Source organism: Orycteropus afer, unplaced genomic scaffold (genome assembly GCF_000298275.1).
Source record: "Orycteropus afer afer isolate SDZICR_OR568_19922 unplaced genomic scaffold, OryAfe1.0 scaffold00104, whole genome shotgun sequence".
In the NCBI taxonomy this organism is placed as follows: Eukaryota; Metazoa; Chordata; class Mammalia; order Tubulidentata; family Orycteropodidae; genus Orycteropus; species Orycteropus afer.
Genome location: NW_006921691.1, coordinates 2,291,197 through 2,316,661, shown reverse-complemented (window position 1 = coordinate 2,316,661; position 25,465 = coordinate 2,291,197). Strand labels below are relative to the sequence as shown.

The following is a 25,465-nucleotide window of genomic DNA, read 5'->3' as shown; positions in this document are numbered from 1 at the left end:
GAGGAAATTGAAGATTTTTACCAACTTCTGCAGTCTGAAATTGACCAAACATGCAATCAAGATATGTTGATTATCACTGGTGATTGGAATGCAAAAGTCGGAACAAAGAATCACCAGTAGTTGGAAAATAGGGCCTTGGTGATAGAAATAACGCTAGAGATTGCATGATAGAATTTTGTAAAACCAATAACTTATTCACTGCAAATACCTTTTTCCAACTACACAAATGGTGGCTATACATGTGGACTTTGCCAGATGGAGCACACAGGAATCAGATCGACAACATCTGTGGCAAGAGGTGATGGAGAAGCTCAAAATCTTCAGCCAAAACAAGGCCAGAAGCTGACTGTGGAACAGACCATCAACTGCTCATATGCATGTTCACCTTGAAGTTGAAGACAGTTAAAACAAGTCCACGAGAGCCGAAATATGACCTTGATTATATCTCCCCTGAATTTAGAGACTGTCTAAAGAACAGATTTGATGCAATGAACACCAATGACCAAAAACCAGAGAAAGTGTGGGATGACATCAAGAACATCATCCATGAAGAAATCAAAAGGTCATTTAAAAGACAGGAAAGGAAAAAAAGACCAAAATGGATGTCAGAAGAAACTTTGAAACATGCCCTTGAATGGAGAGTAGCTAAAATAAATGGAAGAAATAACAAGATAAAAGAGCTAAGCAGATAATTTCAAAGAGCCACTAGAGAAGACAAAGTCAATTATAATAATGAAATGTGCAAAAACCTGGAGTTAGAAAACCAAAAGGGAAGAACATGTTTGGCATTTCTCAAGCTGAAAGAACTAAAGAACAAATTTAAGCATTGAGTTGCAATACTGAAAGATTCTAGGGGCAAAATATTAAATGATGTGGGAAACATCAAAAGAAGATGGAAAGAATACACAGAGTCACTGTACCAAAAAGAATTGGTCTATGTTCATCCATTTCGGGAGGTGGCATATGATCAAGAACCAATGGTACTGAAGGATAAAGTTGAAGCTGCACTGAAGGAATTGGTGAAGAACAAGGTGCCAGGAACTGATGGAATACCCATTGAGATATTTCAACAAACAGATGCTGTGCTGAAGGCACTCACTAGGTTATACCAAGAGATTTGGAAGACAGATACCTGGCTAACTGACTAGAAGAGATCCATATTTATACTCATTCCAAAGAAATTTACAGAATGTGGAAATTATCAAGCAATATCACTAATATCACACAGAAGTAAAATCTTACTGAAGATAATTAGAAAATGGTTGCAGCAGTGTATTGACAGAGAACTTCCAGAAATGCAAGCTGGATTCAGAAGAGGACATGGAACAAGGGATATGATTGCTGATGTCAGATGGATCTTAGCTCAAAGCAAAGAATACTAGAAAGATGTTTACTTGTGTTTTATTGGCTATGCAGAAGCATTCAATTGTGTGGATCATAACAAATTATGGAAAACATTGAGAAGAATGAGAATTCCAGAACACTGAATTGTGCTCACAAGGAGCTGTACATAGACCAGGAGGCTGTCGTTTGAACAGAAAAAGGGGACACTGCATGATTTAAAATCAGGAAGGAAGTGTGTCAGGGTTGTATCCTTTCACCATACTTATTCAATCTGTGTGCAGAGCAAATAATCTGAGAAGCTGGACTGTATGAAGAAGAACATGGTATCAGGACTGGAGGAAGGCTCATTAACAACCTGTGATAACAGATGACACAAGTTTGCTTGCTGAAAGTGAGAATGACTTGAAGCACTTACTGATGAAGACTGAAGACTACAGTCTGCAGTATGGATTACACTTCAATATCAAAAAAACAAAAATCCTCACAACTGGACCAATAAGCAGCATCACAATGAATAGAGAAAAGATTGAAGTTGTCAAAGACTTCATATTACTTTCTACAATCAACACCAACGGAAGCAGCAGTTAAGACATCAGATGATGTACTGCATTGGGCAAATCTGCTGCAAAAGACCTCTTTCAAGTGCTGAAGAGCAAAGATGTTTCCTTGAAGACAAAGGTGTGCCTAACCCAAGCCACGGTATTTTCAATCATCTCATATGCATGTGAGAGCTGGACAATGAATAAGGAAGACCAAAGAAGAGTTGATACTTTTGAGTTGTGATGTTGGCAAAGAATACTGAAAGTACCATGGACTGCCAAAAGAACTAACAAATCTGTCCTGGAAGAGGTGCAGCTGGAATGCTCCTTTGAAGCAAGAATGGCCAGACTTCATCCCACCTACTCTGGTCATATTGTCAAAAGGGACCATTCCCTGGGGAAGGATATCATGCTTGGTAAAGTGGAGGGTCAATGAAAAAGGGAAAAGCCCTCAAGAAGGTAGAGTGACAGAGTGGCTGCAATGACGTGCTCAAGTATAGCAACCATCATGAGGCTGACACAAGACTGGGCAGCGTTTTGTTCTGTTGTACGTAGGGTCGCTATGAGTTGGAGATGATGCGACGGCACCTGACAACAACAACATCATCCAATCCTGATGTCAGGTTCTTCTTCATATAGTCCAGTTTCTCAGATTATTTGCTCAGCATACAGATTGAATGAGTACAGTGAAAGGATACACCTCTGATGCACATCTTTCCTGACTTTAAACCACGCAGTAGTCCCTTGTTCTGTTCAAATGACAGCCTCTTTGTCTATGTACAGGTTTGTCATGAGCACAATTAAGTGTTCTGGAATTCCCATTCTTCTCAATGTCATCCACAACTGCTCCTGATTCACACAGTCAAAAGCTTTTGCATAAACAATAAAACACAAGTAAGCATCTTTCTGGTATTCCCTGCTTTCAGTCAAGATCTATCTGACATCAACAATGATATCCCTCATTTCACATCCTCTTCTGAATCCAGCTTGCATTTCTGGAAGTTCCCTGTCAATATACTGCTGCAACCATTTTTGAATTATCTTCAGCAAAATTTTACTTGCATGTCATATTGTTTTATAATTTCCACATTCTGTGGGATCACCTTTGTTTGGAATGGGTACAAATATGGATCTCTTCCAGTCAGTTGGCCAGGTAGCTGTCTTCCAAATTTCTTGGCACAGATGAGCAAGTCCCTCCAGCACAGCATCCGTTTGTTGAAACATCTCAATGACTATTCTGTCAACTCCTGGAGCCTTGTTTTTTGCCAATTCCTTAAGTGCAGCTTTGACTTTTTCCTTCAATACCATTGCTTCTTGATCATATGCCACCTCCTGAAATAGATGAACATCAACCGATTCTTTTTGGTACAGTGACTCTGTGTATTCCTTCCATCTTCTTTTGATGCTTCCTGCATCATTCAGTATTTTGCCCACAGAAGTTTCAATATTGCAACTCGAGGCTTGAATTTTTTCTTCAACTCTTTCAGCTTGAGAAATGCTGAGTGTGTGCTTCCCTTTTGGTTTTCTAACTCCAGGTCTTTGCACATTTCATTATAAGACTTTCATTTGTCTTCTTGAGCTGCTTTTTGAATTTTTTTTTTTTTTTAATTTTTATTGTGATTTGGGTAAAAGTTTACAGAGCAAATTCACTTTCCATACAGCAGCTCACATATACTTTGTCTCATGACATTGACTGCAATTTCCCAAAATGCAACAGCTCTGCTCACACTTCCTCCCCATAGTTACCTCTTTCCTGTGTCCTTCCCTCCCATGCACGCCTGCCCTTCCCCCCTCCCCAGCTGTCTTCCGGTACATACACAGCCCTTCTATCCTCTCACGCTTGATCTCTCCAAGGAGTGTATCTACCTAATATAAATGTCAGCTCATATGCCTGTCTTTTGTTTGGCTGGAAGCCACAGGAGTGGGTTCAATTCCAGACTTGAAGGGCAGCTAGGGGCCATACTCCCAGTGGTTCCATCAGGCTCTAGCAGACCAGTAAACCTGGTCTTTTTTATGATGAGTTTTGTTCCACATTGTTTTCCTACTCTGTCCAGGATCCCCCTCCAAGTGGTTGACAGTGGTAGCCAGGCACCATCTAATTCTTCTGGTCTCATAGTCGTACAGGCTGAGGACTACATGGTGGACTAGTTGCTTGAAGTAATTGTTTCCATGTGTCTTCGGTTTTCTTCATTGCTTTTTGAAATCTTTTGTTCAGCTCTTTTATCTTGTCATTTCTTCCATTTGCTTTAGCTAATATCCATTCAAGAGAAAGTTTCAGAGTTTCCTCTGACATCCATTTTGGTCTTTTCTCCTTTTCTTGTCTTTTTAATGACATTTTTGCTTTCTTCATGGATGATGTTCTTGACATCATCCCACAATTCTTCTGGTTTTTGGAAACTGGTGGTCACTGTGTCATCTATTTTTCAGATGGTTACTAAATTCAGGAGGGATATAATCAAGGTCATATTTTGGCTCCTGGGAACTTGTTTTAATTGTCTTCAACTTGAACTTGTATATGAGTAATTGATGATCTGTTCCACATTCAGCTCTTGGCCTTTTTTTGAGCAAAGATATTGAGCTTTTCTATCACCTATTTCCACAGATATAGTCGACCTGATTTCTGTTTATTCCTTCTGGCGAAGTCCATGTGTAAAGCACTGTTTATGTTGTTGAAAAAAGGTATTTGCGACGAATTCTGTCACGAGATCTCCAGCATTATTTCTATCACCATGGCCGTATCTTCTAACTACTGGTGATTCTTGTTTGTTTCCAACTTTTGCATTCAAACCACCAGTAATAATCAATACATCTTGATTGCACGTTTGGTCAATTTCAGACTGCAGAAGGTGGTAAAAATCTTAAATTTCCTAGTGTTTGGTACATAAATTTGAACAGTAGTAGTACTGACTGGTCTTCCTTATAGGCGTGTGGCTATTATCTTATCAGTGACAGCACTGTACTCCAGCAAAGATCTTGAAACGTTCTTTGCAATGATGAACGCCACACCATTCCTCTTCAATTTGTCATTCCCAGCATGATTCAAAATGGCCAAAATCAGCCCATTTCAGCTCACTAATGCCTAGGATAGGAGCTCTGGTGGTATAGTGCCTAAGGCACTTGACTGCTAACCAGAAGGCTGGCGGTTCGAATCTACCAGCCAATTCTCAGAAGGAAGGTTGGGCAATCTATTTCCTTAGTGATACTGCCTCAGAAACTCAAGGAGGGGTTGTAAGGAGTTGAATCCAACTCAACATCAATGAGTTTGGTTTTGGTTTTGGAATGCCTAGGATATTAATCTTTATGTGCTCCCTTTGATTTCTGACAACTTCCAATTTTCCTAGATTCATACTTTGTACATTCCATATTTCAATTATTAATGGATGTTTGCAGCTGTTTTTTCCCATTTTGAGTCGTGCCTCATCAGCAAATGGATGTCCCAAAAGCTTTACTCCATCTCCATCATTAAGGTTGACTCTACTTTGAGGGGACTGCTCTTCCCCAGTCATATTTTGAGTACCTTCTGAGCTGAGGGGCTGTAGTGCTGAGGAGTACTACATCAGACAATGTTACAGGGATAGTCATTAAGTTTTCCAATAATATATCAAACAATGTTTCACTGTTACTCATAAAGTATTCACTGGCCAATTCTTTGAGAAGTAGATGGCCCCTTCCTTCTTTCGAGTGTGTCTTGGTATGGAAGCTCTGCTGAGACCTGTCCACTGTGAGTGACCCTGCTGGTATTTGAAATACCAGTGGCATAGCCTCCAGCCTCACAGCAACATGCAAGCTATCACAGTACAATAAACTGACAGATGAGGGGTGGAATAAAACATGCAAAGTGCTTAAGAAGCACAATGCCAAGGGCACAGTGGAGTAGTCAACAAATGCTGCTTACAGTTATTGTTATTTTGTTTTTTAAGAAAAGAAAACCAAACTAAATGAAGGTTGGACAATCCTACTTCTGTAGTGATACTGTCTCGGAAACTCAAGGAGGGGTCGCTATGAGTTGGGGCTGACTCGATGGCACATAACAACAACAACACATGATGTATTTGAAAGCAGAATAGGATTTTACAAATGTAAAGTCTTCAAGCAGAATTAAAAACAAAAAGCAAGTAGAGAAGCACAGGTGAAAGGTAGGGAAAGCATCTTAAAATGGCAGCCAGTTTTCAATTTTCCTCCACTAACAGCCCCAGAAAAGAGAGGGTTTCAGTCCCAGGTTGACCCACATCCAAAGTAGGCAGATGTCATGTAATCAGTATGAATGATGTACTACAGAGATCTACACCTCTTCGTAGAAACTGACTACAAGGGAACTTTAAAAATGCAGGGAAGAGCTGATTCATTCAATCCAGTGATCCTTCTCAGAAAATATAAGCCAAAAATAATGTATATGGGTAGAGATGCCTTCCCTAACATCATCAAAAATACCCCATCCTCAGTGCAAGGAAATTACCCTGGCAGGGAAAGCAATCAGTAAATAGTAACCTGATCTTTGATGAGCTCCAGGGCAGATTCCTCAAGGTCCAATTCGTAACAGATCCTCATGAACAGTGGTCCAAACTTATATTCCTCAAGACTGACATTTCTGTTCTCTGCATGATACCTGGTAATTAAAACAATCCAATGATCCAACAGGTAGAATACAGGTAAAAGGAGAGACATAACCCATAACAGGTGCTCTGCTAGGTAGCAGGGACACAGTGAAGGTATTCTCATAGTTTGGAGAAGGTGGGGAGTGCAGATTTTAAGAAAATCAGAGGAATTCTGGAGTAGAAGTATACCAGGCATTAAAAACGAACAAAAAAACTACACATGCAAACAAACAAGTTTTTAGAGGCTGACAAAGCCTGTAAAATAAAAGGAAACGTGTATTTTAATCATCCTCCTGGGACCAAATATGGACAAGTGAGGGAAAAGCAGGGGTCTCACATCTTTAAAGGCATCTGAATGAGCCTGTATCTTTGTATAGGCCTCACCTAGAGGGATCAAATGAAGAAGGCGGCTGATGCTCTGTCCTCCTCAAAGCAGAATAGGCTCCATCCTCATATGGGGTGGTAGACAACCGACAGATGCATTTGATAATTTATAGCAATCACTGTTTTCTAAGCTAGGGGAAGACATATGCATGCTACAGTCATCCAGCTAAACAAATTAGATTCAGTTTTGAAATTCTGAATGTTAGGAAAATGTTATTTCAAAAACGGTGACGTCTTAAATGTGGCTGGAGATTTCAAGTGTGCCAGTCTGAAAGAAGCCCTGGTGGCACGATGGTTAAGTACTTGGCTGTTAATCAAAAGGTCAATGGTTTAAGCCTACCAGTGGCACTGTGGGAGAAAAGACCTGGTGGTCCGCTCCCATGATTTTAGCCTAGGAAACCTTTTGGGACAGTTCAATTCTGTCACACAGGGCCACTGCGAGCTGGAATTGGCTGGACAGTACCCAAGAACAACGGCAGTCAGTCTACTGGTTAGATCTACAGAACCGTACAGTGCTAGTAGAAATTTATCAAAAATCAACTCTTTCTGCATTAGACTTGATGTGGCCCTTCTAGCCATTGTCCTCCATTCTGGATGTAGTGTAAATCCTATTATCTATGCCTGTTTGGGGTGGTGTGGTAGTTAAGGTCGGGTGTCAGCTTGGCTGGGCAGCTGGTAATAGTCGTTCCCTATAATGACTGGCAATCGGCTTTGTGGTGGGCTGCTGATTGTTAAAGCCATCCACTTGGGTTATGGCTGTTGGAGCAACGACAGGTGGAATGTATCTTGAGTCCTGCCTTGCTAGAGGGTATACTTCAAATCACCACCCTTAGCTTCCTGGAGGTTATACCTACAAATCTCCTGGGAAGGTTCACCCTCCTCTTGCTGCAGTTCTGTGTCTTGTCTCATCCTCATCTCACCCCTGGATTTGGGACAGCAGCCATCATCTGATCTGCTGATCGAGGTTCATCAAACCCTGAGAATTGGAAGGATTCTCCAGACCCACTCACGGACCTGGGACTCGCCAGCCTGCCAGCCTCCACCACTACTATGTGAGATGATCCCTTGGGTGTCTGTGAGTTCTGTGAGGCATTACAGCGAAATACAGAACCCTAAGATGGGACAAATTACTGGGAGGGGTTGTTGTTGTTGTTATGTGCCGTCGAGTCAAACTCGACTCATAGCGACCCCTCCTTGAGTTCCCGAGGCAGTATCACTATGGAAGTAGGATTGCCCAACCTTCCTTCCGAGGAGTGGCTGGTGGGTTTGAACCGCCAGCCGTCTGGTTAGCAGGCAAGTGTCTTAGGAGGAGGAGTTAATGTCTGAAATAATGGAGTGGCACGGTAGTTTGGACATTTGGGACATCTTTAACCTCCACCTCATGGGGACCGGCCTTGTGCTTATCTTTCTGAGAGAAACTGTTTAAGCAGACACTAAAAAGACAATCTGGTAACACCTCATGAAGAAGCACCTCATGATAAATCAATCACTTGTAAATCCAATTTTAGGAAGATTCATTATTTGAGAATGAATCTCAAATACCTAGGTAAAAGCTCTGACTTTAAAAATGAAATACTTGTTTTCACGGCCTGTTGATATCACCAAGTAAATAGCTTTATTAGAATAGTACTATATTTTAACAAATATGCTGCCAAATAAAATGAAAATTTATACTTTTATAGATACATTTCATAATCCAATTATAGAAGTTATAAATACTCTACACTGCTTCACTATAACACTTAAGAATACACTATTACAAGACAACATAGTGTAGTGGTAAGGGTTTAGATTCTGGCTCCAAACTGACTGGGTTCGAATCCCAGCCCTACTACTTACTTACTGTGTAACCTTGAGCAAATCAATTAACCACTCTGTGTCTCACTATTTTCACTTGCAAAGTGGAGATAAGAAGAATACCCAACTCAAGAGTTTTTTGTGAGGATTAAATGAGATAATATGCCTGACACATTATCTTCAATAAATGCTAGTTTATAAAATTAAAGACACACTGGGGAAAAAAATCTTTGAAATCAGTATTTTAGCCTCATGAGCTACTTGTGCCAGATTAAAAACAAAATAAAGTAAAAATAAAACAGGTTTCCCAATTTAAATGACACTCACTACAACTATCAGTCAAGCATAGCAAGAATTGTGAGGATGGCAGTGTTTCATTCTGTTGTACAGAGAGTCACTATCAGTCGAAACCAACTCAATGGCACCTAACGACAACACACTAATGGAAGTGCTAGAAAGTCATTGAGATAAAGTATCACCTTCTTGACAAGAAGCATTCAATAGGAGTTTCTAAAATTCCCCTGTAAACAACAACATTTGATCAAGACAACAGGGAGACTGAGTTGCTCCCAAGTTTTGGCTTGGTAAGCAGCTACATTCTAGTGCATTACATACTCTTCCTTCCGAGCCAGGGACCGTCTGTCTCAGGAAGAGAGAGAGAACAGGTTGGTTAGGTCATGGATCCACCATCTTCACACTTACCCTTATTGCCACTCTTACAAACATTAACAGCTCTGGGTAGTAAAAAGTGCGGTGAGAGGAAGACAGGTTGAAGGTCTCAAACAATTCAACTTTATGAAATTGAAATAACAGAATTAGAGTTGTTGATACAATGGCTGCAAATTAACATAGCCCTTTTGGAAAATAATCTGCAGTTTGTACTGGCAAGTTTTAAAAGGTTCGTACCCTCTAATCCCAAAAAGAAAATGAAGAATATGCTTTATTCTTAAAGTTGCTCATCATGGCGTTATTAATACTGGTGAAAAATTGGAAATAACTTAAATGCTGAATAGTGACATAGTTAACTAAATTACCTAATGTAGAAAAGACCATCATATAGCCATTAAAAGTGTGAGCTCTAAGTATGTGATTAATTAACAAGGAAAAACATTTATGAAACTAGGAAATACAGTAATAATTATAATACAGAAAGTAAAGCCTTCTAAAATCCCAAAATCTTTGCACAGATAAAATGTGTGATAAAATACATCAAAATATTTAGCAGTTGTTTCTTAGATGTACTAAACCAAAAAAAAACAAACTCACTGCCATCGAGCTGATTCCAACTCAAAGTGACCCCCATCAGGTTTCTGAGGCAGTCAATGTTTACAGAAGTAGATCATCCCATCTTCCTTCCATGGAGCGGCTAGTGGGTTTGAACTGCCAGCCTTCTGGTTAGCAGTCAAAGCCCTTAGGCACTGCACCACCAGAACCTCTTAGAAGTACTAAAGACTCTGAAGATGGCCAACATCAACTCCTTCCTCCCCATGTACTATGCATGTGCTCCATCCATCCATCCAAAGGTGGAGTCTCTTCCCCCTCCCCTTGAATCTGGGCTGCCTCGACCAATAGAAGTGAAGCTGCCAATTTGGGGTAGTTTTACAAGGTCTGGTGGCTTCCACTTTTGCTATGTGCTAATGCACTCACCTAAGACTAATGAATGTTGAGACACTACAAGGAGAGGGGGCCGCATTGAGGAACACTGAGGCATCAGAAATGCGAGTGCAGCTTTCTCAGACCTTGCAGCACAGTTCAATTGCCGGGTGACTACAGGTAACAAGTGATTTCAACTAATACCAATCAAAAACTGCCCAGCCAGGCCTGCTTGCATTCCTGACCCACAGGATTATAAGAAGTAATAAGTAACTGTTGCTTTTAGTCATTAAGTTTTGGTGTGGCTTGTCATGCAGCGACAGACAACTGAGACACCAGGACTTGTGATAATACTTTACTTCTTTCTACTTTTTGGTGATCTTTAATGAATTGTGTGTAATTTTCCTTTACTTTAAAAAGTCTCATTTTTTCCCAGGTTATAAAATTAATAATGTCCAGTGTAGACAAGTTTGATAAATCAGAAAAAAGGTATACATTTGGACAAAATATAATCTGTTTTTCTAGAGAACTATGGTTAAATTTGGTACATGTTCTTCTAGCATTTTAGAATGAATTTTCTGTGTTTCTATATAAGTACACAATATAAATGCAGGTGCATGTATACAAATGTGTCTTTAAATATGGAAAAGAGAAGCAATGAATTTAACTTCAGAAATGAAGTCTACTGAATCGGTGTCATTTCTCACCAGCAAGTTACATCTTTGCTGGGTTTCCTAACAGCAGGCCACGATGACATTGACTTTTTTCTGACACGAGAAATTGGCCATGGATCAGAGAAGTAAATTAGGCATAAAACTAGAGAAGAGAGAACAGTTAGGAGTCCCCTGAAGTGATTAAAATTTCTTATCCTATCAGAGAAGAGGCAAATGAGATAAGGGAAAAAGACTCCCAGGCATCTGTCCTGAATGAGTGAACAGTGAGAAGAAAACACAGGAAGAGGAACACATTGGTATATACTGGATTTGAAGACCCAGAGGACATGTAAATGTCTGGAGCTCAAGCCAGGCACTCAGACAAATGACTTGGAAGTCATCAGTGAAGAGGTGACAGCTGAATTCTTGGAAGTGGATGCGAGTGCTCAGGAAAAGGAACAGAGTGAACCGAGATGAAGGCTGGCAAGATCCTAGAGAAACGCCTCACCTGTAAATGACATTTTTAGCCAGCTGCATATCATCCCGGGAGTCACACAAATGAAGCAAGGTTTTCAACTCCTCCTTCAAGATGAGTTTGTTCTGGGTCAGTTTCTCTTCCAAGTTTCTCAAATAGGTTTCTGGAAGAAAGCACAGTATGATAGTCATCACTAGGGCTGGCTGGAACCATCAGGAGGCTTCCCTGAGGAAGAAGGGACACCTGAACCTGGCTCACTGCAAAGGGGTATGAAGGGGGGGGTCATGGAAGCTCCCTCAAGCTGACCTCCCCTAGGACAGTGTGTCTGAACACAGCCTTGAAATAAAGCACCTGGGGCATCTGGGGCACAGTCCCAGGCCCCACTCAAGACCTTCTAAGGAAGACTCTCTGGGGGTTCTGATGTGTCTATGTGTGTGTGTGTGTTGCGGGGGTGGGGAGCACAGAATATGCATTTTCTACTCCCTGGGTGATCCTTATGCATACTAAAGTCTGAAAAATACTGTCCCAGAAGTTTAGCACAAATAACTGAACCTACAGGAGACACATGAAGAGGGAAGGAAAGAAGGAAGGAAGGGTGGGAGGGAGGGAATGAGGAAGGAAAAAGAAAACACACCCAAGGTACCCATACCATCAATTGGCAGGGCACCAAGCAAGAAAACTGAAAGGAAAATATGAATTGAAGGTGGTTTTACCACAATGTTTGACCTACATGATTCAAGAATACTTCACATTTCTTTCATTTGACTATGCTTGACTTCTCTTTCATTCTTTTTGATGTCTCCTTACTCAATTGTGAGACAGCATACCACAGCACTGAATAATGCACATGGGGTAGAAGGTAGTCTCTAAACAGTAGCAAACTCTACTTTTAGCCCAGAATCATTTCAGGGTGGTCAGTCTACCCTTTCCCTCATCATTTCTGCAAAGAATTTATGATTTCTGATCAACCATGAGGACAGTCAAACACCAAAGAAAACATGGTCTGTTGGCACTGGGAAAGGGCTGTGTTCTCATCAGACTGTGGAGTGAGATGCAAGGCAGGCACCAAGCAAGCATCTGCTTTCCAGCAGGCCAGGCTGTTCTCAGCATCACAAGCTGCCAAGAAAAGTCTACAGGGTTTGTTCCAATGCTCACAGCATTGAAGGAGTATTGCTTTCAGGAGCTACACAATATACACAGAAAACACAAAAACTGCAGGCTGAGGCAGACACTACCCACATTTTGAAAGAAGTCCCAGTAGGTGTGAGATAATGCAGTGGATCTTCCAATCTTTATCTGTAGAACCACATGACAACCACGTGGATAACCACAAGGTTTTACAGCTGGATGGATCTCAGCTGAAATCTAGGCTTTATCATTTGCATGCGGTGTGGGAGAGACCTTAGCATCTGTGAGACCTGATTCCTCCTATGTAAAGTAAGGATCATGGCACCTACCTCAGCAGCCTGTCCTGAAATAATACACGCAAAGCATTTAGCACAGAGCACAGCATATAATAACTGCCAGTAAATCACAGACATTATTGTTTTCATTTTCATCCTTTCTGTCTCTTGTTAGATTTAAGAGGATTTATTCTATTAAACATTTCTAAACAATTTCCAATCTAAAAGATTTCAGAGAGATGACTTTACATCTGATCCCCTTTAATCCTTAAGAATCCAAAATTTCAACAACAGATTTGTTTTAAAACAAGTCAATCACATATAAGTGCTGACCACAGATTCATTCTCATAGGTATCTGTCTTTGTGTGCAACACAAAGGACAAGATATGGTTCCTGTCCTCAATGAGCTTAGAGTTTATTTGGGAAGAAAAGGCACATTTATATGAGTATATTTGAAAACAATGATGGAGAGGTGACACACAACTGATTATTAGCTAAACAGGAGATGACAGAGCTGAGTGACAAACAGACCATCTTTGGTAGAAGTGGAGGGATACCAGAGAGGAAGGAAGGGGCTGGACAGGGGTTGGATAAACTAGGGGGATAGTCTAGATATGGAAATCAGCATAGATTTGAGAATGAACCTGGTAAGTTTGAAAGGTGGTGAGGGGAGAACTGTGACTAGGTTAATAGGAAATTATATTAGACTCCAGGAAGGACTGGATCCCTTATGGAAGGGCCAGGAAGCCTGGGGGGTGAGTTTGTACATAATGTGATACATAGCATAGTACCATCATGGATTCTTATAATGAGGAAGTGATTACAGAGTTTTATAAAGATCAGCCCAGTGCAGCAGACTGGCACTGACTATATTAACTGCCTTGCAGAACATGTGCACAACCTTCACAGCTTTATGAAGACGATGATGACTAGAAGAGCAACTAGACCATGAACTGGAGTGCTAATTCTGCAAAGCTCACATCATTCCAAATACGTGGATAAAAAGGGAAGACTGAAGTGAAATCTAGATCAATTCTGCTAAACTGGAGATTAATATATTGTCACTCACCCCAAAGGCATATTTTTTGTTCTTGGTGGGATTACATTATAGTATTATTAGTGGAATGGTGAGGGAAGCCTGATTTCTGGAGGACTGGAGGGCATGAAGGCAGGAAGTTTTAACCAGGTGCTCACAATGCTATCCAGTGAGACAAAGGGGAGCTGGGCCTGTAGATGAAAGCATCACTAGGAACAAACAGAAGCCTTTAGCGAGAAGAGAGACTTGGTTGTGTTTATGAAGGAGATTGAAGTACTGGGAAAAACTCAGGGTGCAGGAAGGAGGGAATGAATGCTACAAGATTTCACAGATACTGGAAAAGAACAGGACTAGGACTGTGGTGCTCTTGTTTTTAGCTTTTTTAAAATAAATATTTCAAACGTACCCAAAGCAGAAAGATTTTATAAAGAACCCTCTTGTATCCAACACTCTGCCTCAACAATTATTAAAATGTTGGTCATTTTGCTTCCTCTACCCTTCCTAACCCCACTGGATTTTTTCAAAGCAAATCCTAGATTCAATTTCATGCAAGTTTTCTCTTCTTTTTTAAAGAAATCTTTGTGTGATCTATTGACTTTTCCAGCTGGAACAGGAAGTATCAAAATGTAGTACCATGTACAGTCCTGTTTTGTGTCATTTTATTTCACTAATATATAGGTAAGTATGCACGTACTGGAGTTGCAATGTAAAACTTCAGTAGCTGGTCCTCAAACTACACTTTAAGAGGCAAGGATTTAGAAAGGACTGGCTGCAGCACTAGTTTCAGTATTTTTTCCTGAAATCTCAGGAGAGGGAATAAGAGGAGAACTGCAGACTCTGCAATAGTAAAAAGTAAGATGCAAAGAGAATATAAGGTTAGATTAGGAAACTCAGAATAAATGGTTTCAATTTTTTTCAGTGGAGCATAAATTCATTGAGGGAGAGACTGAATAGAAAAGAGATAGAGGAAACCTGAATGACAGATCAATGAAAGAATTAACAAAATAGATTTTATTACCTTTGGTGCCAGGGAGATTATGTGCAATAGCCACCTTCTTACACTGAAATTCTTTTAATTTCATAATATTATCTGTGAGTAGGTATCTTTTAGCTATAAAATAGAGAAAGAAAGAAAAAAAGTAAAATTATTTTGATTGCTTTAGACTTAACAAATAACATGAGCAGGGTTTGATTGGATCTTATTAATTAACTGATCTTATTTTCATCTATTATAAACCATCTAGTCAGGTTTATAGCAACCCCTCAGACAGCAACCCTGATGAGAACATCTCCAAATTACTAGCGAATACAAATCCTCAAACAGGCAAGTTTTATGTGTGTGTGATATGTGTACATACACATATATACACACACACAGAGATAGATAAACCAAACCAAAACCAAACCCACTGCCATTGAGTCCATGCTGACTCAGAGCGAATCTCACTGGTTTCTGAGGCAGTAAATCTTTACTGAAGTAGATTGCCCACTCTTCCTTGTGAGGAGTGGCTGGTGGGTTTGAACCTCCAACCTTCTGGTTAGTAGTCAAATGCCTTAGGCAATGTGCCACCAGGGGTCCCTAGGTATATTGAGATGGGAGACAAATGACTATATCAGAAATACCTAGGGAGATTTTCAAAACCATATATGCTGATGTTTTCCACCCCAGATTCTGATATATGTGCATCTAGCAGTAGCTCTGGTAGCATAGTGGCTAAGGCACTTGACTGCTAACCAGAAGACTGGCGGTTCAAACCCACCAGCCACTCCTTGGAAGGAAGATGGGGCGATCTACTTCCGTAGTGATCTGCCTCGGAAACCCAAGGAGGGGTCGCTATGAATCGGGTCCGACTTGATGGCACATAACAACAACAACAACAGCAGTAGCCCTGGTGAAAACAATGGTTAAGTAATAGGCTGTGTCAAAAATCTAAATTTCTTAGAGAAACACCAAAAATTAGTGTAATAGAATATATTTATAGAATAGATACGATGGAGTAGATATGATTCAAATCAGAAAGCATCAACCTAGGGGACACTGAAAGTGAGTTATATAAGTCATTGTTATGTTAATGTATCAGAAGATAACATCAACACATCAGCAGATTATAGAAATAGTCACCAAGGACATGTCATACATCTTAAAGCAACTACTAGTCAAACCCTCTGGTGTTATAGTGGTTAAGGCATTTGGCTGCTAAACAAAACGTTGGTGGTTCAAATCCACCAACTGTTCCACTTAATAAAGATGAGGCAGTCTGCCTCCATAAAGATTCAAAGCCTTGGAAACCTAATGGGGGTTACTAGGAGTTGGAATTGACTCAATGGCAGTGTATTTAATTTGGTTTTTTACTTGGAGTAACCTGCTTCTTGAAGCCGGCTGTACACAGATAATTTTCCAAAAGAACCCAATGCTTCGCTAAGCTGCTCTCACTAAGCTATTGTTCCATCTAAGGGTGACTCCCAGGACCCAGTTCCATCAAGATTCAAAAGGATACCTAAGACAGATGGCCTGTATGGGGCACCCCAATTCCATGAACCCAGAAACCTGGACTCCAGCAGAATCCACATGATTTTGTCTCCTGCTGAGACAGGTTGATAGTCTGAGCCCAACAGTGGCTATGCAGGTGAAAAGACCTGGTGACCTGCTCCCATAAAGATTATGGCCTAGGAACCTATGAAGAAGTTCTTCTCTGTCCTATAGGGTCGCTGAGTGGGTCGGAATGGATTCAACTTAACACAACAGTAGAATAGAAGCTGTACTAACCCATAAGCATATGAGAGTGAACAAGTCATAGATCACTCACAGTCTAAGAAAATACCAAAACCAAACCAAACTCATTGCTGTCAAGTCAATTAGACTTAAGTGACCACTCCTTGGGTTTCCGAGGCAGTTATCCCTACAGAAGCAGACTGCCCAATCTTTCTTCCGAGCAGGGGCTGGCTGGTGGGTTTGAACTGCCAGCCTTCTGGTTAGCAGTCAAATGCCTTAGGCACTACGCCAAGTACACATGCAAATAAATAACATCACAGTAGCAGTGCTTAAATGTAGCAGTAGAGATACGTGCAAGGCACAGAGTAACAATAATAAGGAGCTAGTGATTAACTGTAAGGTAGGGTTGACAAGAAGCTGGAATTTGAAGAACAAATAAGCATTCACCGGCTGGTTAAGGGGTCACAATGTTGTTGTTGTTGTTATGTGCCGTCAAGTCAGCCCTGACTCATAGCGACCCCTCCTTGGGTTTCCGAGGCAGTATCACTACGGAAGTAGGATTGCCCAACCTTCCTTCCGAGGAGTGGCTGGTGGGTTTGAACCGCCAGCCGTCTGGTTAGCAGGCAAGTGTCTTAGCCACTATGCTACCAGAGCTCCCAAGGGGTCACAAAGGCATTAAAAAAAAAAAAAAGTGCTCCCCAACTTAGGACGGGTTCCATTCCAACAACTCCCTCCGTTCTGAAAAAGTTTTCATTGCCATTGCCTTTTACTACCGGCATCTTTATAAATCCGATCTTTGTCACTGGGGGTTGGAAACATTACATATAGGCTTAAAGATACATTTTAAAACATATATATTACTAACAGATTTAATGTACCCCCCAAAAAAGAAAGAAACCCACAATAGACTGCAGTTAATGGTTACTCGAAAAGTCGTAAATTGGGATTTACACGTATACAAAACGCGTTAGAGCGATGCCTGGCACAAAGTTTAAGTATTTTTGTTATTATTGCTTGCTAAAACCAAAAACCAAACTCACTGCCGTCCAGTCGGATCCGCCTCATACCGACCCCTCCTTGGGTTTCCCAGACAGTGTCACTACAGAAGTTGATCGTCCAACCTTCTTTCCGAGGAGTGGCTGGTGGGTTTGAAGCGCCAGCCTTTTGGTTAGTTAGCATATTTAAATGTTAATTCTTCCCATAAAGATGCTAAGGAATAATTTTACAAATGAGAAAACATGTTCAGTGTCTTTCAGAATGTTAGCTGCTGAGCTGACACTCCAATTCCGGGGAGGGTAAAGCCTCCGTCCCAAAACCTGCAGAAAAGTACACCCATGACGGGCAGGTCCCCCAGTGTAACGTCGTCTCATTTGAGGGAGTACTACAGTCCTTGCTGGCATAGTGCCTAACGTGTTTGACTGCTAACCAGAAGGCTGGCGGTTCAAACCCACCAGCCACTCCTCGGAAGGAAGACTGGGAAGGTTAGGCAATCTACTTCCATAGAGATACCGCCTCGGAAACCCAAGGAGAGGTCGCCATAAGTCGGAAACGACTCAACGGCAGTGAGCGAGTGACAGTCCCAAGGTCAAGACCCCAGCCCAGCTGCCCTTCGAACCTTGGACACGCGGGCATCCACAACACCCAGGTGCAACTAAAGAGTAAAGGCAACTCCAGGACAGTGAGTAACAGAGACGCTGTTGTTACTCCTCCAAAGTGACGCCCCCTGGAGTCTAACGATCTGTTCTCTACAGTCCCTCCCCTCCTTCCACGATTTCCCCACCAGGCCTGGAGCTGCGATACCTCCGAGAGGGCACCGGCAGCAGCAGAAACCAGAGCCGCCCACCCAAGGATGTCCCCAACTTCGCAGCGCCTGTAGCAGGATTCGCTCGGAGGGGTGAAATACAGCAGCCATGCTGTTCTGGGTCGCACCAACCGGGGGAGTCTGGGAGGGGGACAGAGCGTCGGCCTAACAGCCGAGAGCGCCGAGTGGGATTCGTCCAACTCTGGACTCTCCAAAAGGTTGCCTGTAGCCCCGCCCCTTTCTCTGCCTGCAACCCCTGGGCCGGCGTTCCTTTTGGTGTGCTCCAAGATGGCGGCCCCCTTAGTGCGGCGCTGCATTCTCCTGGCGAGGAAAGTGGCTCTGCCTCAGCTCAGCCCGGCAGGTTGGTGACTGCTGCTTTAGTGTAGCGTCATCATTAGGCCCTGAGAACTGTGTGCCTTGTGTAAAGGGAGCGATGGCCTTCCAAGAGGACGGGAAATGGATGTTAAGTCTGGTTGCTAAAGAAGCCATTTGGGGGTATTTGTAGCACAGAAAGGGGAAGTAAAGTCTCTGACCCACCTCTCCCCGCAAAATAATACTGCCAACTTGTTTAAAGCGGTAATGAGCGGAGGAAGCTTTTAGTATGGGGAACTTTGCATATGATCTGCCGGATTTGTGTGTTAAACCCAAATGTGTCCACCCCTGTTGTTGTTTGCCATCGAGTGGACCCGACTCATTGCGACTCCTCCTTGGGTTTCCGAGGCAGTATCACTACGGAAGTAGATTGCCCAATTTTCCTTCCCAGGAGTGGCTGATGGGTTTGAACCGCCAGCCTTCTGGTTAGCAGTCAAGTGCCTTAGGCACTATGCTACCAGAGCTCCTGTGTCCATCCCTGGGGCTGTGCAATTTTTCAGCCTGATGAGGCTGAGCTTCCTTGGAGGGTCCAATACCTTCCACGTGGTACCCAACATAGACACACGTGGCTAGGCCCTAGTCTTCACACCGTGGTGGCGTAGTGGCTAATGCATTTGACTGCTAACCAGAAGCCTGGTGGTTCAAACCCACCAGCCACTCCTCAGAAGGAAGGTTGGGCGATCTACTTTAGTAGTGATACTGCCTCAAAACCCAAGGAGGGGTCGCTATGAGTTGCAGTGAGTTTGGATTTGGTTTTGGAATCTCACTTTACCTGAAGACCTGGAAACAGGTTTTGACTGACTGCTTTGCTAGTTTTCCACGTGTAGACAGTAAATGCTAATAGTTAATGTTGAAAATACTTTGATACAAAGGCTTGGAACTGGTTCATTCTGTTTCGACCTTTGCTGATAATGTGCATTTCTATCCCATATATTACTGAATCAGAATCTACAGTTTAACAATATCTTCAGGTGAATTATAATAAGCACTTGCGGTTAGGCCTTGAGCATTATGTTATTTTAAGAACTAGCCTCGGAAGGAAAGTTGGGCAATCTACTTCCGTAGTGATACCGCCTAGAAAAACCCAAGGAGGGGTCGCTATGACTCGGGGCTGACTCGAGGGCACATAACAACAACAACAAGCTATATGGCAGGGAGCTCTGGTGGCGGAGTGCCTAAGGCATTTCACTGCTAACAGAAAGCTAGCTCAAACCCACCAACCACTCCTCAGAAGGAAGGTTGGGCAGTCTACTTCCATAGTGAGACTGCCTAGGAAACCCATGGAGGGGTCGCCATGAGTAGGATCCGACTCAACGGCAGTGAGTTTGGGTTTTTTTTTTTTTTTTTTGTATACGGCATGGAAAGAGCTCTGGTGGTGGTGGTGTTATTTGCCATGGAGTCAGATCCAATTCATAGTGACCCCTCCTTGGGTTCCCAAGGCAGTATCACTACAGAAGTAGATTGCCCAGCCTTCCTTCTGAGGAGTGGTTGGTGGGTTTGAACCACCAGCCTTCTGGTTAGCAGTCAAGTAGTGCCTAAGTTTGGTTTATATGGCATGGAATTGACAACAGCAACTGGAAGCATTAGATAGAAACCTTGGTCGGGGGTGGGCAATGCAATGCAAACAACCATTGCCGTGAAGTCAGATCCAACTCATAGCGACCCCCACCTTGGGTTTCTGAGGCTGTATCACTATGGAAGTAGATCACCCAACCTTGCTTCCGAGGAGTGGCTGGTGGGTTTGAACCGCCAGCCTTCTGATTAGCAGTCAATGGGTTTGTGTTAATGAGGGAGGAGCAGTTCAGAAAAGGACTAAGAGCATGGTTGCACAACTCAAAGAATGTAATCAATGCCACTAAATTGTAAATGTAGAAACTACTGGTGTAGTTGGCTGTATATTTTCTCAAGAACAACAACAAAAATCACCTGGTATCTGTAAGAATCACCTGAAGATCTTGTTAAAATGTAGATTCTAATTCAGTGTATCTGGGGTGGAAATGGAAAGGGAGGAGAGGAGGGAGTGGACAACCAGAATGAACTGTTAGGAAGCCCTGCTATGATGTTTGAGTTGAAAGGCAGCCCACTCGAGACCAGTTTGGTGATAAAAACACTGGAAAATTTTTCAAAATGCATTTATATAAGCCGAATTTGTAATTATTTTAATCACATAATCCTGAAAGGCATACCTGATTATGTGATTAAAATGCAGTAACAGTTGATGTATTGAATGCCTATTATCCTCTTTCCAAACTACTTCCCTGACCCCTGTAAAAGAAAAAAAAAAAGCAGCATGCACTTTTGTTCATACTTCTTAGAAACAGCCATTAAATTTCAATGTGAAAGCTCACAGCTGGCCACCAAAAGTTTTTGAAGATTAACTGGTTGACTCAGCTGTTGAAGATGGTTAATGACACACATTTTGTATTGCACAATGCCTAGCACCCTGATGAGAATTAGCTATATAACTGTTATTAAACTAAACAGTTGCCATGGAACTGGTTCCAACTCATTGGGACCTTATGTGTTACAGAGTAAAACTGAGCTCCATGAGAGTTTCTTGGCTGTAATTTTTATGGAAGCAGATCTCCAGGCCTTTCTTCCATGGTTCTGCATGGGTTCGAACCACCAACCTTTTGGTTGTAGCTGAACACAAACCATTTCAGTTTATGTAAGATTTTGGGTAGTAGATTAGGGAGACTATCATAGTTACTTAGAATGTTTAGGGGCAATCATTCTAATAAGGGAAAGGAGATTAAGGGTAAATCAAGATTGCTTCTTTGGCCTTCCTCTTCACCTTCCTCTTCCACTTTTAAGGACCTCTGTGATCCCACTGGACTCACCTGCATAACCCAAGATAATCCCATTTTAAAAACAGCTGATTAGAATCCTTAATTCCCCTTTGGCACTTAACATATCATAGGTCCTGGAGATTTGGATGTGGACAATTTGATGGGACAATTATTCTGCTTGTCACTCTCTGCATGGAGCCCTGGTGGTGCAGTAGTTAAGCACTTGGCTGCTAACCAAAAGGTTGGCGATTGAAATCTACCAGCCACTCAGAGGGAGAAAGACGAAGTAGTCTGCTTCCATAAAGATTACAGCCTTGGAAATCCGAGGACAGTTCTGTTCTGTCCTGTAGGTTCAATGTGAGTTGGAATCAACTCATTAATGGCAATGAGTGTCACTCTTGGCAACTCATTTCTATTTTTCTCATTGCTATCTATTGAGGAAAAATTTTCATTTGCCAAATTTAAAGTCTTTGTTCTTATACCCATTTCCTTTTGTTCTACGCTCAATGGAAATAGAGAATCATTACTAGTTACTTTCTTTTAAAACAAACAGGAAAAGTTCACATATATGAAGGTTGCTGAGTTTACCTTTTGTAAATTTACCAATCCTAATTTATTTCCTTTTCCGTTCTTGTGGTCCCCTTGAACAACCCCACAAAGAGCATTCTGGGACTCCTGTTTTTCTCCACCATCACCTCTTTAATTTTTTGTCTCTCAATTCGAAACTCTTAAGCACTAATCTAAATTATTATCTCTTCTGATTCCGGAGTGTAGAATGATTTCTTATGCTGATATAGTGAAACAGTCATTTTTGAAGATGTAGAGAATAAGTAAGACACTGATGTCCTGGAATACATAGCTTAACAGTCCCCCCTCAGCTCATGCTCACATAGAGAAGGGCTGCCATTGTTCTCCACAGAAGGGAGAAATCTTCCTAGTTTCAGAAATTGGGATTCAGTTTCCTTAGAAATGCTGCTGTAGATTATGAATGGGTTACCTGAATTGATGCTTCTTGTTCTGTGTCAAAGACTGTTACAGCTAACTGCAGGATTAGAAATTTTTTGATAGTCTGCTTATTCCATCTTGGTAGTTGCATGACAACTACACACCTAATGTAATGACATAAGCCTTTTAATTGTCTTTCTTGGCAGATTTAGGAATATAAGTAATAACTGGTAACATTATTTCTATGAAAATGCATTCAAAATTCAAAAAGCTGCTGCTGCTTTTTTTTTTTTTTTCAGTTACAATCCATTTGAAACGTGGGCACTTTTGAGGACACTTTTATTATATCTTAGTTCCCCTTTAGGAGCTCTGGTAGCATAGTGCCTAAGGTACTTAACTGCTAACCAGAAGGCTGGTGGTTGGAACCCACCAGCCACTCCCTGGATGGAAGGTTGGGCAATCTACTTCCATAGTGTTACTGCCTCGGCAACCCAAGGAGGGGTCGCTATGAGTCGGGGTCGACTCAATGGCACACAACAACGATAGTTCCCCTTTGCAAAACTTTCCATATTATCACATCACTGTTTAAGTATTAAATCACACATTCACTGCCATTGAGTTGATTCCAACTTGTAACGACCTCCTTTGGGTTTCCCAGGTGGTAAATCTTTATAGAAGTAGATTGCCCCATCTTCCTGACGCAGGTGGGTTTCAGCTGCCAACTTTCTGGTTAGCAATCAAAAGCCTTAGGCACTGTGCCACCCAAACCAAAACCAAACTCACTGCCCTGGAGTCAGATCCTACTCATAGCGACCCCTCCTTGGGTTTCCAAGGTGGTATCACTACAGAAGTAGATTGCCCAACCTTTTTTCCAAGGAGTGGCTGGTGAGTTTTCAAATTTGGACATACTCTAGTAAGGGCCTGACCTGTGCTTAACATAAGGGGGGATTGGCTTATTACAAACCTACCACCACTGCCATTGATTCCAACTGATAGTGACCCCCACTATGTGAATATAAGGGTTTCCAAGGTGATAAATCATTACGGAAGTAGATTACCCCATCTTTCTTCCACGATGAGTTTGAACCACCAACCTTCTGATTAGCAGCCAAATGCCTTAGGCATTGCACCACCAGAGCTCATTATAAACCCACACAGATGTGTTTATATTTGCTTATTTATTTTGGTTGGGAGATGGGTAGAGAATGACAATAGCATGTCATTGTGTTTAATCAGCCTCCATCTCACCTAGTAATGTTTAGCATGTGGTCTGCTATCACCTGTAGATAATTTATCTGCCATTTAGTCATTCCTATTTTTTCCTTCTTTTCAAAACAGCCTTGTTAAGATAAAATTCATATACCATACAGTTTACCCATTTACATTTTACAATTCAGTTATTTAGTATATGCACCGAGTTGGGTAGCCATCACCACCATCAATCTTTGGATATTTTCATCACCCCAGGAAGAAACGAGACTCATTAGCAGTTACTCCACATTTTTCCAAACCTTTCCCAATCTCTCCTCCCACCCCTAACCAAAGACAATCACTAATCTACTTTCTGTCTCTAAAGATTGGTCTATTGTGGATATTTTATATAAATAGATTTATACAATATATGGTTTTTTTGTGACAGCCTTCTTTGATTTAGCATAATATTTTTAAGGTTTATCCATGTTGGTTGTAGCATGATTGGTTGTAGTACATGTATCAGTACGTCTATTGCAAAAATGTACCACATTTCATTTATTCATTCATCAGTTGGATATTTGGGTTGTGTCTACTTTCTGACAATTATGAATAATGCTGCCATGTGGATATAGTGGGAGGAAAAATGTGGGACGAAATTCAAAAACACAAAAATGACCATGATTACTGGTTGAGTAGGGACTGGTGGAACCCTTGAGACTATGGCCCCGGGTTACCCTTCAAGCCTAGAAATGGACTCACATGGATTGGCTGTCAGCCCAACAGTAGAAAGACCCACATACAGAACCCCTACCCCAGGTCAATGCACCCACCTATGCTAGGGAGATATACCCCTTGGATCAAGGGATAGCATTCACATAAAGGGAAGGCTGGACAGGAATGCATAGTTAAAAAGGGCACAGGAGGGGGTAGCCATGGGGAGAAGAGTTACGGTTCGGGACATTAATTGGGACCATGAAACCAAATGTGCATGAACTGTTGAATGTAAAATAAGTTTGCTATATAAATTTGCACCCAAAGCACAATTTAAATAAAAAAAGAAAAGAAAAATAATAAAGCTGCCATGAACATTCATGTTTTTGTAGGGCACATGTTTTCATTTCTCTTCTTTATCTAGAAGTATAATTGCTAGGTCATATGAGCTCTGGTGGTGTAGTGCCTAAGGCATTTGAGTGCTAACCAGAAGGCTGGTGGTTCAAACCCACTAGCCACTCCTCAGAAGGAAGGTTGGGCAATCTACTTCCATAGTGATACGTCCTCAGAAACCCAAGGAGGGGTCGCTATAAGTTGGATCTGACTCGACAGTGGTGAGTTTGGGCTTCTTTTTTGGTTTTATGTTAACTCCATATTTAACATTTTGAGGAAATGCCAAACTGTTTTCCAAAATGGCTATACCATTTTACATTCTCACCACCAATGTATGAAGATTGTAGTTTCTCTACATCTCTACAAGATATAACTATCATATGCCTAATGGATATGAAAGGAACCTTGGTGATGCAGTGATTAAGAGCTCAACTGCTAACCGAAAGGTCAGTGGTTCAAACCTACCAGCTGCCATATAGGAGATAGATGTGGTCTCTTTCCTTGAAGATTACAGACTTGGAAACCCTAAGGGGGCAGTTCTACTCTGTCCTACAGCGTCGCTATAAGTCAGAATTAACCATCATTGATGGCAATGAATTTGGGTGTTTTGGTTTTAATGGGTATGACATGGTATTTCAATGTGGTTTTGGTTTACATTTCTCTAATCTCTGGTAGCATAGTGCCTAAGGCACTTGACTGCTAACCAGAAGGCTGGCGGTTCAAACCC

General features: G+C 41.7%; 2 protein-coding genes across 2 annotated transcripts in view; one reads left to right on the top strand and one right to left on the bottom strand.

Moving 5' to 3' along the window:
- Positions 1-18,448, bottom strand: part of PTCD2 (pentatricopeptide repeat domain 2) — a 47,673-nt gene extending 29,225 nt beyond the window's left edge. The window contains exons 1-4 of the mRNA XM_007943366.2: positions 18,334-18,448; positions 14,839-14,931; positions 11,414-11,543; positions 6,372-6,489 (exon numbers count right to left, since the gene is read on the bottom strand). Coding sequence (XP_007941557.1) covers positions 6,372-6,489; positions 11,414-11,543; positions 14,839-14,931; positions 18,334-18,445 — 453 coding nt within the window. The 5' untranslated portion in view covers positions 18,446-18,448. The remainder of the gene's footprint in view (positions 1-6,371; positions 6,490-11,413; positions 11,544-14,838; positions 14,932-18,333) is intronic.
- A 174-nt stretch (positions 18,449-18,622) lies between these two features.
- Positions 18,623-25,465, top strand: part of MRPS27 (mitochondrial ribosomal protein S27) — a 196,325-nt gene continuing 189,482 nt past the window's right edge. The window contains exon 1 of the mRNA XM_042781317.1: positions 18,623-18,695. Within this exon, the coding sequence (XP_042637251.1) occupies positions 18,623-18,695 (73 nt within the window). The remainder of the gene's footprint in view (positions 18,696-25,465) is intronic.